Raw genomic sequence first — 16,350 nt, forward strand, 5'->3', positions numbered from 1 at the left:
TCTGGCTGGCCTGTGGTACTGCTTTGCTTTTAGGTCGTGGCTATCGTCTCTGTTTCTTTCCTTTCTACTACTCACAAAGTTGCTTTCCATTCATCCTATTCCTCCCTATACTGCTGAGCGCTGAAAACTATGGGTCACAAAACTGATAATCAACACTCCTCTATCTCCTCTCCGGACCCTGACAGTGTCCTTATTCCGTCAAAGTCGTGGAGTTACGATGCGGAATTTGGCATTGTACATCTTTGTGGATGTGCTATATGTCGCAACTATATGTTGCACGTTTCGGACCAAGCGGCCGGAAAATCCTATGCACAAGCTTTAGCCGAACGTGATGCCGAACTCCGAGATCGATTTTTTGAAGGTTTTCGCCGAGGTCGTACAGCTCAGCTGGAGCGTGACACTGAGCGATTGAAGACTTGTCGGTCTGAACGGAATGTTGCTCGTGACCAGGTTTCTGTCTATGAAGTCAAGGTCGATGAAGCGGAAAAGGAAATAGCAAGACTCAAAGATGAATTGTTTGCACTTCGTATTGCTTATGATGAGGTATGTCCCCGCTCTTCACCTACAGATCCCTCTTATTGGGCTAAATATGAGGGACCTGAGGTGGCGTCGGATAATAACAACAGCACGTCTTCCGATGATGACGGAAGTTCACTTTCTGATACTGACGACGACGACGAATATTGCGGATATGGTGGATCGTCGGATGGGGTATCAGAGGATGAAATCACCGCTGTCGAACATGATGCCATAGAGGACGATGGCACACTGGAACTACCAGATTCTTCTTACCGTCCCTTCAATGAACCACCGGATCGTCCCCCCACCTTTACTCCTCCTACGGTTGCCGAGGACCTAGATACCAGTGACCAGGAGGCCACGAACCAATCTTTATTTTCATCTTCCACTTCTTCATCTCCTGGAGCTCCTCCTACTTCCTCCGCTGTGGATGAAATTCGAAGGAAGATGAAGCTCGCGCACTTACCGGGTCAAGGGGAAATACTTGCAGAGATTAAAAGCTTAATTTCCAAGACGCACAAAACGCACAATTCGCAGCGTACAGAAGTACAGAAGGTACTTATGTTGGAGTGGAGGCGTCCCTCTCTAACCGTCACTTATGAATCCCCTACGCCTCCCCCCGTCGCATCATTTTCTGAACCAGAAGAAATCATAGATGTATATGTTGATGCTTCGGGAACTGGTATCGGTTTCTACCTCCTGGGTCGTTGGCAAGCTTGGAAGCTGAAGAAAGGGTGGAAGAGCGTAAAAGGCCGGGATATTCAGTGGGCCGAGGCAGTGGCAGTAGAAATGGGCGTTCTACTTTTATTAAAAGCTGGATACGCGCAAAAGAAGATTCGACTTCATTCAGATAATCGACAAGTTGTAGATGCGTTCTCAGCTGAAAATTTCGACCAAGCCCATGTCGGGCCCATCGTTCAGCTTTGTACAGATCTATGCTGCGCTTACGGCCTTGATTGCACTGTTGAATGGGTCCCAGGAGTAGAAAACCCTGCTGACAACCCATCAAGGTTTTTATTTTTGGATAAAAACAAGCGATTTCCTTGCGATGTTGCAATTCCTCCTGCCCTACAGGATTTCGTACTCCCCTATTGCCTTCCGGAATGATTCAAGTCACGGTAAACTTGCCTTGACTATGTTTTCGTAGGAGACTATCATCTTCGCTCAGCTATTTTGAGTTGTAGTTCCTATATTTTCTTCTTTGTCGTCTACGATGCGTGGACATCACCAAGATTCGTGTTCTTGGTACTTGTCTCATATCTCATTATTTGTCGTATATTTTGCAGTGATCTATTCATGTACGCTTGAATATAACTTCCTGAAAAAAGCTTTCAATGTGCCCGCCGAATGCAGTAGTGCACGCTGATGGTCGACGCGTCGTCAGGGTGCGAGAAAGCACGGTCCACGCATCGTGCACTCTTGTACTCTTTCCGTACTAGCCGTGCGGTCGGAAGGGTACGTTGAATAATCCTAGTCAGTGGATGGCGTCAGGCAGTCTCCATGGACTCGGAATAGCCCTATCAATAACAAGAGAAACATGAGTTCATTGTACTAGCACAAACGCGTGGAACTTCCTGAGACTCGAGAGGGGATCCCGACAATCGGCTAATTCTTGTCTGAATATGTCCCAGGAAGGAAGGAATATGAACGAAATCTGAATGAAGAGGCTTGCACATGTTGAGACTGCCGACGACACACTATTTACACTTTTCCCACTCGAAAAACCAAGATAGTAACATCATCCACCAGCTTGCCTTGCGCACATTGGCGTGCTTCATCCATGATCCTTGACGCCAGCCCTGAGTCGCTAGATTCACCGGCAACGCGAGAAATAACCTTTCCTAGTTCAAGAGAAGACGTTCCAAATGCCGCGCGAAGGCCGTCAGAAGCAAATACAAGAAGATCCGTCTGGTGTACTTGGTGTCGCTTAATATCAGGAATGGAGGAAATATAGGGAGGAGAGTGGTTTGTCCAATTATCGACCGTTGTCCAATGAATAGGCATTCCCCATAGACAAGAAAGAGCATGCGCGTATGGTTTGTCGACCTTCAAGATAGCGTCCCCTAAAGCTAGGGGGAAGATACGTCGGAAGATTACTCGACAATGAAAGTGCCAAGGTGTACTTGCCTCTGGTAACTGCCAACTGTCCTTTGACACGGGAATGCAAAACAGCGTCAGGGTCATCTGGATGTTCTTCAATAAGAGGGTCCACTTCTTTCGGATTCTGGGCGCCGTGTTGCTCGCTGATAATGGTTGAAGTATGGTTTTGATCGATTATAACTAGGCGACAATATTTGTTAATATTAATCGCGCATATTCAACAACTCACAGCCATCTGAATCACCAAGAGAAACAGTCCAGGCTTCATAACCAGAATCTTGTTTGACGAGAAGAGAGAGCAGAACGGTGGTACCTTCCGCAGCCCTTCGATTTACAGGGTACGGATCATTCTCTCCATTTTCCTTCATACCCAGGAAATCCTGAGTATCTCGTTCCATTGACCAGTCTGAAAGAGGCAGAGACTTGCTGGAAGAGAACTCTTGTAGTTTTTGAAGAATTGCTTTCATAAGCGATGCATCGAAATCTATAATGGCAGTCCTAAGCGTAGACTCCACGTTTTCAAAATTGTTGCGGGAGATGTCGTGCGAAACGCGCTCGTGAATGTGATTCAGCAAGTGACTCTTGGCATACTCCGAAGCTGTTTGACCATAGTGCCCTGAAAGATTCTGAATAACATGAAAAGCAATCGTCCGAACCCCACACGAACCGTCAAATACCGCTATAATCACGCCATACCAGGTGAAAAGCCAAGTTACCCTGTCTTCGTTGCGTATGTGGCCGTCAGACGGTACCGATACAGTCTCGATCGAGCAATACCCAGCATCGACTTCCGCTCGCTGAAGGCTATGGACATGCGGTAAGGCCATAATCTAAGGTGGACCTAGCGTGGATAGCTGTTGAACATTGGATGGGGAAGTCGAATGGCCCTATAAATTAATGGGACGCCCTGTTTACCCTTGATAGTGTGATTATCACGATGCGACCTTGAGGCTCGTAACAACTCATTGGCCTCAACTGGTAGCTATCTTCGGATTGAAAGAAGTTTCTACGTATGGTGGGGTTCAATTCGAAATCAGCGGTCGGAAGACGGCCATCGGGCAGAAGGCAAAGAATGAACCCGGTAAGGAAATTTGAATGCAATACACGAAGCTCTTTTCTGGCTCTTTTCACACTGTGATTCTTGAGTCACTGATATCGCGTCAGGGCTGCGGGTATGTAGTTGTCAAATTGCGCATATGACCAACATATGACGGCCCGTTCTGCTAAGTAGATAGCTGGTTTAGCTGGCGTCTATTGTTTTCTGAAGGACGGGTGAGATATACGATTGAGTAGTCTTTTATCAAACATGACTCAACTCTCGTTGTGGCCGGATAACGTTCAGAGTAAGAGATCGGAGCAGGGAATGCGGACAGGTCACCCCTGGAGCGTTCCTCACACTTAATACCTCTCAGTGTGCTTTGGTTCTCTCTGAATCTTCTGGGTAAGGGAGGGTGGGACTTTAAAAAGATAATGGATTGAGAGTAGTACGACACGCGACTCGAAATACGCGCAGGTAGAGTAGGAATAGAAATTTCAAAAGGGCATATTGATGGCCAAGCTTCGGCGAGTGATCCAAACACACATTTCGTCGCGAGCCGGATAGTCACCAGTCAACCAACATTATGAGTTGGGATTGAGGGTCTTAGGCTATAGGGCCCGAGATCCCCAGGCGGTGAGATCGAAGCTGGAACGCAGTCGGGTCACCCCAAAAGCGTGGGCTTCGATCACCTATGTTGGCTGACCGGGCTTCCAGTGATAAGGGTTCGGGTGGGTGGGAAATAAAAATAAAAGATGTAGAGGTGCGGAACGTATAGGACCGCACCGATAGAGTAGTAATAGTAGAAGAGATAAAATGTGACGTGTCACTCTAATCACAATTGATCATATGGTTCACACACACGGTCGTCGCTCCGAAAAATCAGACCGCGCTCGTTCCTCGCGCGTTCTTCCACTTTCGTCGCGAGCCGGATAGTCACCAGTCAACCAACATTATGAGTTGGGATTGAGGGTCTTAGGCTATAGGGCCCGAGATCCCCAGGCGGTGAGATCGAAGCTGGAACGCAGTCGGGTCACCCCCAAACGGAGGGCACCGACACAGCCGACGCGTTCCGGGGAGAGCTCACCCCCAAAAAGAGGTGTCTGGAGTGTAAATAGATTAACAGGACGCTTACCTACCTGGAGTAAGACATTAAGTTGCCAATGACTCATAGCAAGCCCTCACAAGGGTAGCAAGCAAGAGTTGTCCAGAGTGAAAACTCGCTCTAAAAAGGCCATCAAACGGGCATAAAAATGAGAGCGAAGTTTGCTCTAAAAAAGGCCATCAAGTGGGCATAGAATATGGGTGAAGACTTAGGTTCACCAAGAGCAAAGGTTGCTCCAAAAAGCCATCAGGTGGGCATAGAACGTAGGTGAAGACTTAGGTTCACCAAGAGCGTAGATTGCTCTAAAAAGCCATCAGGTGGGCATAGAACATCGGTGAAGACTTAGGTTCACCGAGAGCGTAGATTGCTCTAAAAAAGCCATCAGGTGGGCATAGAACGTAGGTGAAGACTTAGGTTCACCGAGAGCGTAGATTGCTCTAAAAAGAAGGCCATCATGCGGGCATAGGTTGTCCTCAAAGGAGAACATGAAAATAAAAGATGTAGAGGTGCGGAACGTATAGGACCGCACCGATAGAGTAGTAATAGTAGAAGAGATAAAATGTGACGTGTCACTCTAATCACAATTGATCATATGGTTCACACACACGGTCGTCGCTCCGAAAAATCAGACCGCGCTCGTTCCTCGCGCGTTCTTCCACCACACACACGGAACCGTCTGAACAACGGTTCGACAGGGCCACAGCCCAGAAACGTCAACGTATACGCTTGTATATGACCTTTAGAGCCGGACAACTGCCACGCGTTCAACTTGCGTTCACTTCAGCATCTCGTACGCATGCGGTATCCGATATCTGGGAAACGAACAGGTAATTAATCCCCTTTCATGACATGGCTCATTTTCCCAATTCAGGCAGACAATTGTGGGGCCACACTGATGAATCAGAGCGATTCTTAGATTGGAACCGCTGTGATAGGGCCCGCTAGTTCGGTACGGTACTGTCATTTTCGACAGCCGAAGACTCTGGCTCCTCATATTCTGCCAGACAATCCACCATATTCATTATATTCATCGTCATTGTCATCGGGCAATACGAATAGTTCATTGTACGATTCGTAAGTCGTAATATTTTCTTTGCAGCCCACTTAACAAGTTTATCTCATAGACCGAAGCCTGCTCGCGCGCAACATTCTTTCAGAACGACAAGCCTTTCATCATTCCGCGTGATGTTCCAGCGGGATCGCCAAGTGCAACCTGGGAATCTCCGGAATTCTGTATCCCTGTACACATAAACGAGAAGCTGACCTTTACCATCCACTAGGAGTTCTCTGCTGACGCCTTCAACCTGACACCTCTAAGGTTATTGATAGTCGGGCCCATTCACACTTCATCCTCTTGTTACGATAGTCTTCTTTTCTGGGTTTGTGCTAGATCATGGTCACGGAACATATCCATAGCCTTCAGCGAGCGGAAGTTGATGCTGGATATTGCTCAATCGAGACTGTATCGGTACCATCTGACAGCCACGAATGTAACGAAGATAGGGTAACTTGGCTTTTCACCTGGTATGGTGTAATCTTAGCGGTTTTTGACGGTTCGTATGAGTTTGAATAATTGCATTTCACATTATTAAGATTTTGTCAGGGCACTATGGTCCCGTTACTTCGGAGTATGCCAAGAATCACTTGCTGAATCTCGTCCACGAGCGCGTTTCGCATGACATCACCCGTAAAAACCTCGACAACGTAGAATCTACGCTCAGGGCTGCCATTATAGATTTCGATGCTGCGCTCATAGGAAATATCCTTCAAAGACTGGACGATTTCTCTTCCACTGAGTCTCGACCTTTTTCGAATTGGACAATGGATGATGATACTCCGGAATTCCTTGGTATGAAAGAAAATGGAGAAAATGATCCATATGCTGTAAACCGAAGGGCTGCGGAAGGTACCACCGTTCTTCTCTCTCTTCTCGTCAAACAAGATTCGGGCTATGAAGCTTGGACTGCTTCTCTTGGTGACTCAGATGGCTGTGAGTTGTTCAATATGCTCAATTAAGTCTGACCAAATATCATCACTTAGTTACAATCGATCGAAACCATACCGCAACCATTGTCAGCGAGCAGCACGGCGCCCAGAATCCGAAAGAAGTGGATCGTCTTGTGAAGGAACATCCGGGTGATCCTGACACGATCTTATATTCACGCGTTAAAGGACAGCTGGCGATCACCAGAGGCAAGTACACCTTGGCCCATTCATCGACGATTAATCTTACAACGCGACATCTTCCCATCAGCTTTGGGGAATGCTATCTTGAAGGTCGACAAATTATACGCACGTGTTCTTTCTCGTATGTGGGGCACACCAGTTCACTGGACAACGGTCGATGGTTGGACAAACCACTCCCCTCCCTACATTCTCTCTAATCCAGATATCAAACGACACCAAGTACGCGAGACGGACCTTCTTGTATTTGCTTCCGATGGCCTTCGCGCGGCATTTAGAACGTCTTCTATCGAATTAGGAAATGTTATATCTCGCATTGCCGGTGAATCTAGCAATCCAGGGCTAGCGTCAAGAATCATGGATGAAGCACGCCGTTGTGCGCAAGGCAAGCTGGTGGATGATGTTACTATCTTGGTTTTTCGAGTGGGGAAAGTGTAAATAACTCAGTGTCGGCTGTATTAGCGTGTACAGACCATTCTATTCGGTTTAAGGTAACTAGTATCCAAGTGAACAAGCCGGACTTGAATCATGATGCAATAAAATTCCACATATATGCTTAATAAATCTAGACAGAAAGGTATACGCAAGTAAATATTTGAAGGATATCATATCGGAAATCATTATAAGCCGGAATCGTATATGGGGAAATAAAGGCTCGTGCCAAGTTTGAATTTGAGTTCTGGACGCCTTCAGTATGTCTGAGATCGATAAGGAAAAACAAGGTTTCGCAACCGGTCCGGAATGCCAATATCGTAGGGAAACCTTCGACTTTCATCCTGTATCAAGAGTCGCGATGGGCCATCGGCAGGATTCTGGTTTCCTGAGATCCACTCAATCGAGAATTTGATCTTATGCGTTCTACAAAGGTAGTTAATACAATAGATAACTTCACCGAAATGACTTTCATAGATCTCGTCGGAATGAATGGCATCTACCACCCGTTGATTATCGGAACGGAATTGAATCTTGCAATCGGACAAGCCCGCTTCGACTAAGAGGCGAAGTCCCAATTCAACCGCCACTGCTTCTGCCCACTGTATATCGCAGCGTTTGAGATCCCACCAAACAGGATTAAGCACCCAAGCTTGCCATTGGTCTTCGAAGTAGAAGCCGATCCCGCTCCTCGAGGCGTCAACGTACACCTCACGAGTTCTAATACCAAAGATTCGAGGTCGAGGCGGGTTTTTCTCGTACCGCCATTCGCTGAGAAGGACCTTCTGGATTTTCGTGCGTGAAGAAGCAGGTGTGTTGTGGGCATTAGTGACCAATCGTTTGATTCTTGCCAGCATTTGAGTTTCGCCTGGAATACGCGCTCGTTCCATTTTCTCCCTGATATCCTCCAGGGCAGATTCTTCATGGTAATACCAGAGAGGTCGTTGAGAAGGTGATTTCGACGATCGTTCGTTAATATACTGGGGAAAGAAAGATTGGGAGATTGGGGCTTCCTGCTGTTCGTCCTCGACGAATGGGCCGACGTATATTTCCACGAGCGAGACATGCGAGTCACAATCAACTTCGTCGTCCGAATACGAATCATTCATCGGTTCGTCAACCTCACTAGATGAAAACACCATGTCATCATCGGAACCATCCGCCACACCAGACAAATCTGAGGAACCTAAATCCATATCCGAGCTATGATGCTCCTTCCATTCAGCATAAGCCGAATCGTCCTTATCATCATCAAAGTCAGCGTCGTCGCGTTCATCCAAAGAGCCCGTACGATGAGGCAGATGGGGGGAACCCGGCGTTTGTGGCGCACAGATCTCGATATCGGCGTGAGCAAGTTGAAGTGTCATAAAATTATCATGAAGTTGCTTGATTTCTTGTTTCAAACGTTCGGTGTTGCATTTGCATTGAGCTGAGAGACCTTGACGGAAGCCGTCGGGGTAAAGGTCTCGGAGTTCGACTTCGCGCTCCCTTATGCCTTTCACGTATGATGCAAGTTCCGCTTCTAGTGCAGCGAACATCATGCACTCGTGGCATATACGGCAAGCGCAGTCGTGAAAACCTCCGAACTTTAGGTTACGTTCCAGGACATCGGAAAGAGGAAGGGATGGAGAAAATGAAAGCAGTGCATTGCGGGTGCGGCCCAATGTGGCGGACAAGTGGTTCATAGTTGAGTAGGTTGGCGTGGAGATGGGACGGTGCTGGCTGAGAGATAGTTGCCACTATAAATACTTGTTTGGGGCCTGTAAGGGAATCAGTTCCTCTCACTGTCGAGCGGCTGCATACAAGCGAGATTGTTGTAGAGAGGGGTGAATAGATAGGAGAATCAAAAGAGTCACGCCAACCACCCGGGATAAGTGTTAGAGTGATGAACCAATTTCCGACAGACAGACAGAGTAGTGAAAGTGGTAGAGATAGACAAAGATAGACCGGAGAAAGCTTGCCAGTGAATTTGGATTCTGGCGGCGAAAGAATTGATCATGAGCTTAGGGATGGTTAGAGAAAACATATACAAATAACAAATAAGTGAACCCCATTCTCATTCTCACTTCACATTCACAATCGGCTCGCGACAGTCCTCGTTTATTTTTCTATGTGGGTCAAAGAACAGTCAACATTAAAATGATCTGAATAAACCACAATACTATTGATCGGGAAAAAGAGGAACAAAACCACACGGTGTGAGGATAATGAAACAAAAACAAACAAAGTGAAGAAAAATAGTGCATAAATCGAATGTAGAAAAAGTTTGCGCGGCAAGTAAGTACAATTACGTCCCTCGTAACCTCTTCGCCAATTCTTGAGCATCGCTTTCAGACATCTCACATACCTTAGTGAGCTTAGAATAAGCTTCCCCGAAGACTGTCTGATATTCTTGGCGCCTGATCTCCTTTGATTTAAAGCAACTGCTCTCCGTTTCGACAATCTCGTTGATGATGATTTTGTACCACTCTGCGGCAGGGACCTTCCAAGGGACCTCCAAGTGTGACGCACTAATGAGATTTCGAACCTTCTTCCTAGATTCTTCGTACTCATGGTCAAACATGTGCCCCTCTCCACGCTTCTTTCCTCGTGAAGCTGTAATACACGCCGACCCAACAGGAGTGATTCCATACTTCTGGAATACCCCCTTGTTGTCGCGCCACCATTGGTCCATGTCATCTAGGTCCTCCAACCCCGTGATCGCAATCACAATCGGCACCTTGAGCTGGCAGATGACTTCGTGGAATAATTTCCAGTTTTGAGGAACAGAACTCTTGATACGAGGTGCACGCATGACAAACATCAGAAGGCTGACGCCGGCAGAAAGATATCGAACCAGGTTATAGAGCTGTACAATGGCATCTGACTTCGGGACACGACCTGCATCGCCCTCATCAAGGCCGGCCGTGTCCCAAAGTGTCATGGGAACTCCGTGAATGTCAACGTCGAAGGGGCGGCTCTCGAATGTGCAACCCATAGCCCCGCTAGAGACGGTGGCGAGGTGTCCATCGTTCGAGAGCATGTTGACAATGCTGCTCTTCCCACTGCCAGATTCACCGAAAAGGATGACGTTTCTACTGCTCATCAAGGGAAGCTGTGGTGAGGTTGTTGCGGAATGGTGTAATTATGAACCCCTTATATATTATTGATTCAGTCCGGTAAGCGGGTAGATTTTTGATGGACCACCTGGCATATCCAGAATGAGGTGGCAAGGGCTAGATGAAGATTTAGGGTCAGGATTTTCCTATTTCGCAGGGCTCACAATGTATAGCTAAATCCATGAAGATCCAGCTGAGAAAAATTACCGATAGCATACTTTAAAGTTCAGCGTTTAAAGTTCCAGAATCCGACATCCTTCAGCAAATAACGTTGATATGCATAACCGGTGTTCGTGCCGCGTTAAGGCGGTTTTGTCTCAGCGGCCTCGAGGATCAATTACCTCATTGTCTCCCAACTCTGCGACTCGTTGTACATCTCCTTCCGCTCCTCAAAATCAATACACCACCCATAGAGCACGACCCATGCCGTAACCAAGGCTAGAAACTGAACTAGTTCGCCCGTGGTGTGGGGAGTATAGGGCGTAGGGTATGAATGGGTCCGCATTCCGTTCATTTAACATTAAGTGACACCAGAATTTGCTTCGAATAGCATTCTACCGACTGCGATCTCCATTCGATCATTTGAAAAAATGCTCCCGCGGAACCTCTGATCGAAAAATGAGCTTATGCAGATTCTAGAAGTGAAGCTTTGAAGTATGGTTTCTCAGTGGATTTAAGAGACGGGCAAAACTAGCTTGTCCTTTGCACAAACTGATTTCTCGAAAACAATGTCAGCCTTCAATTCTCGTCAAGGCCGGGGGTCTACCAATAGTAAGTGATTGGACAATTGAATCGATGTGGCATGAATAAACGAGTATCAAGCGCCGCCAGGTCAGGAGAGCGGTTATTCTGCCGCTACATACGGACCTTCTGTGAAAGGTGCACGGATTGCGAGCAATCGTACTCGCGATACCACGAACCATTATCAGCAAACGCCAGAGCAACATCAATGGACTGCGCAAGGTCCCCAAGCTTCGAGTATGCCGTTATATTTCATAGACTTGGGCGCCCATCTTACCTATTGTCAGATCTTTCTCCTGTTCATGTACCAGGTAACTCCCATGTTTAAAGTACGCGGTCCTCAGGTGTCCTGAATCTGATATGTCTCTTATCAGCTGCTCATAACCCACGCTTCTACCCCAGTAGATCTTTCGCATCTGCTACACGAGCACGTCTATTTCGCAAAAGCCAACTCAATGGACCAGGCAATATTGTAATATTTGGGGAGACGGGCACCGGAAAGAGCAGCCTGGTCAACATGCTTTCCGACGACAATGTTGCTATGGTTAGCAACCTTGCTACTGGTTGCACGTTTGAAAGCACCCCTCATGCCGTGTTTATCGATGGAGTTCCCTACACCTTGTGGGATACTGCGGGCCTGAACGAAGGTAACACGGGTTCCGTACCGGCTGATCAAGCTCTTCACTATCTTCGCGACCTGGTTGACAAGCTGAAAGACGGTGTCAGTCTTCTTGTATACTGTATTCGCGGTTCAAGATATCGAGATATTATAAAAGTCAACTACGACCTTTTCACGGAGATCATCTGCCAGGGTGAGGTCCCCGTCGTGATTGTCGTGACTGGATTGGAAAACGAAGAGCGCATGGAGGGTTGGTGGGAGGAGAATGCGAAGGAGTTCACTGACCGCGGGATGCTCTTCCAAAGTCATGCTTGCGTCACTACATCGAAGGGGAAGAAAAACATGTTCGAGGCGGAGTATGAGGAATCGAAGCATACTGTTCGGAACTTGATCAAGGATTTTTGTCCAGGAAGCGCATGGACGGTGGACTCTGACCAGTGGTTTGGACGTATTACCAATCGTATTCAGGAGTATTGGGAAGAGTATAATGGTTGCCAGCACCACACTTCTAGGCCAGAGAGGGAGGGAGAAGGGGAAGAAATATCGAGCCTATTCGCAGTCATTGGATTATTCTTGCTTTCTCTAGTGCAAAATTTTTCTCCATTTCGTTCGCCAAACTACTAGCCATTGTAAATTCACGTTCGTTCAGCTTTGAAGACTCGTTCATCTTTATCCCAGCTTTATGTTCGGATTCGAAAATCGAAGGCTAATATGGTTGTTTCTGAGTTCATATTGCGGCCATGTGGTTTTCTTGAGCTTGAGTTTTGAAGAAGAGTTTGATTCCAATATGTCGATGATTATGAAGAGGTTACGCTCGGAATGATATCGTGGAACAGGGTCGCGCTCGTTCCTTGCGTCGCACCCGGGGCAACCCGGCGATCACATTCTCCCGGGATCCCAAGCTCTTGGAGCCTCAATCAGTGCTAGTGAGGGGCAGCCGTCGAGTGCTATACGGTTACCAAGGGGTACATAATTCCCTTACAAAAGGGGTACAGCCGATGGTACTCACACTAGTAAATTATTAGTAATATTAGTAAATACATTAGTGCTAATGAAATATCATTGTTTTTGGTTCCTCAGTACCAGTTCTAACATTGATATGTGATGAAACCAGTCCTACGGAACTGAACTTGCACTTTAGTCATAGATGTCAAGATTTGGTTTTACAGAACCATAAACAAAATGAAACCAGTTCTACAAAACCAAATTCATTGTTAATTTGTGACTAGCCGAGACTCCGGTTTTACAGAACCAGAAATCCATTGTAGCCGAAAGACCAGTTCTATAAAACCAGAAATATATTGTAGCCGAAATACTGGTTTTACGGAACCACTGGTTCCAAAAAATCAGTGACATAATAATCAATATTCATGATAAGATAGGTATATAATCAAATCAATCTGATACTAATGATCTGATTAAAACATAGATACTTGGGCCTTACCCCAATATAATATATGACCTATATACCTCACATATGCATATAGACAGGCCTATAATGGCTTAGAGATAGGAGGAAACAGGAATATTTAATTTAATATATATATAATCGCATTTTTGGATAGTAAATGACATTTATTGAGCGAAGTACCGAGGCGCGTGTGGCGCGTAAGGGGCGCTTGGAAGCGCATTTATGATGGCTTCAAAATAAAAAAAGGATCATGTCAAACGGACGGGAATTGAGGGAGATATTCCCTATTCTTTTGTATATTCTACTGTAATAAGTGGAAATCTTCCCTTAATTTCGTATTTTGACAGCCTAGAACCCTTTAACTTCATTCAATTTTTACATAGGCATATAGCTATAATAGAGGAGCTTATTATGCAAAAGTAATCTCGAGAATCGATAGGAAACTAAGGGAGGTAGAATGAAGGGAACCACCCATGCATCAACTTATGATTCATTTCATATGATTTGTCTGACATCATTTGCTACCTCCGTGTTCCCCTTACCATAACAAAGTTGTTTTCCTATCGATTTGCGAGATCCTTTTGGATCTCAAAGCTTCCTTGTTAGAACTATATGTCTATGTAAAAATTGGATGAAGTTAAAGGGTTCTAGGCTGTCAAAATACGAAATTAAGGGAAGATTTCCACTTATTACAGTAGAATATACAAAAGAATAGGGAATATCTCCCTCAATTCCCGTCCGTTTGACATGATCCTTTTTTTATTTTGAAGCCATCATAAATGCGCTTCCAAGCGCCCCTTACGCGCCACACGCGCCTCGGTACTTCGCTCAATAAATGTCATTTACTATCCAAAAATGCGATTATATATATATTAAATTAAATATTCCTGTTTCCTCCTATCTCTAAGCCATTATAGGCCTGTCTATATGCATATGTGAGGTATATAGGTCATATATTATATTGGGGTAAGGCCCAAGTATCTATGTTTTAATCAGATCATTAGTATCAGATTGATTTGATTATATACCTATCTTATCATGAATATTGATTATTATGTCACTGATTTTTCGGAACCAATGGTTCCGTAAAACCAGTATTTTAGCTATAACATATTTCTGGTTCTGTAAAACCAGAATTTCGACTACAATATATTTCTGGTTCTGTAAAACCAGTATTTCGGCTACAACGGATTTCTGGTCCTGTAAAACCAGAATCTCGACTACAATGTATTTCTGGTTTCTTAAAACCAGTGTTTCAGCTACAACAGATTTCTGGTTCTATGAAACCAGAATCTCAGCTAATCATGATGCTGGTTTTGTAGAACCAGTTTCAATTTCTCTTTGCTTAATTTGATCCTCCTTCCTTTTGAATATATTTGGTAAATTATTATAATTAATATGTAGTTATTTAATGTATAAAGAGCTCGGGGAGAGGCACACTAGGGCGGATAAGTATTAGTAGCACTAGCATTAGCATAGTAGTTCTATTTATAGTACATGGGTACAACGGGCTGTACCCCATTTGATAGGGAATTATGTACCCGAATATTACCGAAAATGACCTAACGGCTATCCGGCTAGTGATCACCCATTCTCTCAATTCTAAGTAGCGCAGCTGTCCTCCACTCATACATATTCGTCCTCTTGTTATATCCAGCCACGAATGAGACCCTGAGGTTTCAAAGATTATTAATATAGCGTATTGCCCTTCAGATTCAAGTTGTTTATACTGTTCTGTGTAAACGTACCTCGCTGTCTTAACTCAGAATTCAGAGTATCATTTATTGTTCGGCTCGTAAGGCCTCTGCTGGGGAGAACGTCGAGAGTTTATTTTTTTTAAAATGCTGTACACAATAGTTGATTGTCGAAGTTCAATTCTACTCATGAGCCATCCTTCGGCGATACCTTCCATGCACGTTCATCATTCATATTCCGACATGGATGAAGGGAATCCAACGATGGGGAGGCAAGTTTTTCTCCCTCATCTTTCTGACGGCTGTTTGAAGTCCTTCCGCAGCCTTCCCTAAATCTATGCCATCCTTCGTTACAATGGCTTTATACACCTCTCTTGCCACTTCAGGTGCATCTTCATCAGCGATGCTCCATAACGTGCCGATTGCACCTTTAAGCCCAGCCGCCAATAATCCACCCGCAAGATGAAACGATTCGTTTACGAGCTCAAGGTCTCCCGTAGCTGTCTGGCAAGCTGACAAGAACCCGAATTTAGCACTCGAGAGTTCTGCTGATAGAATTTCTCGGAGGCAGGGAACTCCATCACTTAAGATGAGATGACTGTCCAGAGGCTGCGTCCCGTCTTGGCAGCCATGGCAAGCCAAGTGGATGATGTCAGAAGATTTCATTGCATTGAGGGTAGCGTTAACTCGGGCTTCCGCATCTTCAATCCTCACCAGTTCAACCAAAGACCTCCCGTGATCCTCATTGATCGCTCCAATAATATTTGAGATACCCTCCATTTCCTGTTTCACGGACGGTAATGATAAACTTGGACTGTCAGGATAAGAACTCAGGCCAACGGCCAACATGCGAAGTGGCCCATAGCTCCACTTTTTCGCGATTGACATTTGTGTCCGAGCGTTGACGAGAGACTCCAAAGTGTACGTGTAGGACGATATGAATGGACAGTCAAGTGGCATCGCCGCATGCAGCGGTAGATGTATAAAATCACCCGCTGGACACCACCATATCCGTCCCGATGAAATCCCTTTCTATGAATATTTTAGCAACTAGATCCCGACGGAAGATTGTCTGAATTACTTACCCCTTCCAGGACATCAAGAACGGGTTCAACAATCTTTCTCCATGTCCACCGGAGAATTGCTTCAAATTCCTTGGATGGCTCAAAACGCGACGTATACGGTTTACCAGCCCTTCCATCAGCTACTTGTTGACGCCTTTGCAAGACGTTGCAATTTTTTAGTAGTCGGGTTAATGTTATTACGCGTCCTCTTACATCCTCGTAAGAGACATCCGGAAAAAAGAGTGGAATGGGTTCTTCAACTGGGTTCAGTATGATCAAAGCGCAAGTGGTTTTTGTGACGTCATCGCTACTAAGGAGAATAACGGGTCCGCCTTGCGATGCCGTGG

The 16,350-nt window shown here is 45.7% G+C and overlaps 6 protein-coding genes across 6 annotated transcripts; 3 read left to right on the forward strand and 3 right to left on the reverse strand.

Annotated features, from left to right (window-relative positions):
• Positions 1–2,220: 2,220 nt before the first annotated feature.
• On the reverse strand, positions 2,221–3,446 carry AGABI2DRAFT_122957 (hypothetical protein; the record flags this gene model as incomplete). The annotated part of the gene is made up of 4 exons (XM_006457023.1): positions 2,221–2,582; positions 2,617–2,799; positions 2,849–3,235; positions 3,287–3,446. 4 exons carry the CDS (start codon positions 3,444–3,446, stop codon positions 2,221–2,223), a joined length of 1,092 nt encoding a protein of 363 aa, XP_006457086.1.
• Positions 3,447–4,210: 764 nt separating this feature from the next.
• AGABI2DRAFT_195960 (hypothetical protein) lies at positions 4,211–4,870 on the forward strand. Its single transcript, XM_006457024.1, has 2 exons — positions 4,211–4,250; positions 4,619–4,870. The coding sequence occupies exons 1-2, from the start codon at positions 4,242–4,244 to the stop codon at positions 4,820–4,822; spliced, it is 213 nt and encodes a 70-aa protein (XP_006457087.1). The 5' UTR covers positions 4,211–4,241; the 3' UTR covers positions 4,823–4,870.
• A 1,283-nt stretch (positions 4,871–6,153) lies between these two features.
• AGABI2DRAFT_181442 (hypothetical protein) lies at positions 6,154–7,452 on the forward strand (the record flags this gene model as incomplete). The annotated part of the gene is made up of 4 exons (XM_006457025.1): positions 6,154–6,313; positions 6,364–6,750; positions 6,801–6,953; positions 7,015–7,452. The coding sequence occupies 4 exons, from the start codon at positions 6,154–6,156 to the stop codon at positions 7,380–7,382; spliced, it is 1,068 nt and encodes a 355-aa protein (XP_006457088.1). The 3' UTR covers positions 7,383–7,452.
• A 2,177-nt stretch (positions 7,453–9,629) lies between these two features.
• AGABI2DRAFT_195961 (hypothetical protein) lies at positions 9,630–10,476 on the reverse strand. Its single transcript, XM_006457026.1, has one exon. It carries the CDS (start codon positions 10,459–10,461, stop codon positions 9,664–9,666), a length of 798 nt encoding a protein of 265 aa, XP_006457089.1. The 5' UTR covers positions 10,462–10,476; the 3' UTR covers positions 9,630–9,663.
• Positions 10,477–11,194: 718 nt separating this feature from the next.
• AGABI2DRAFT_195962 (hypothetical protein) lies at positions 11,195–12,460 on the forward strand. The gene is made up of 4 exons (XM_006457027.1): positions 11,195–11,245; positions 11,297–11,452; positions 11,503–11,526; positions 11,590–12,460. Exons 1-4 carry the CDS (start codon positions 11,203–11,205, stop codon positions 12,456–12,458), a joined length of 1,092 nt encoding a protein of 363 aa, XP_006457090.1. The 5' UTR covers positions 11,195–11,202; the 3' UTR covers positions 12,459–12,460.
• Positions 12,461–15,173: 2,713 nt separating this feature from the next.
• AGABI2DRAFT_54603 (hypothetical protein) lies at positions 15,174–15,743 on the reverse strand (the record flags this gene model as incomplete). Its single annotated transcript, XM_006457028.1, has 1 exon — positions 15,174–15,743. A coding segment is annotated over one exon (570 nt), but the record flags the coding sequence as incomplete, so codon positions are not given.
• Between the last annotated feature and the right edge of the window lie 607 nt (positions 15,744–16,350).

This window comes from Agaricus bisporus, assembly GCF_000300575.1.
Source record: "Agaricus bisporus var. bisporus H97 unplaced genomic scaffold AGABI2scaffold_15, whole genome shotgun sequence".
NCBI lineage: Eukaryota > Fungi > Basidiomycota > Agaricomycetes > Agaricales > Agaricaceae > Agaricus > Agaricus bisporus.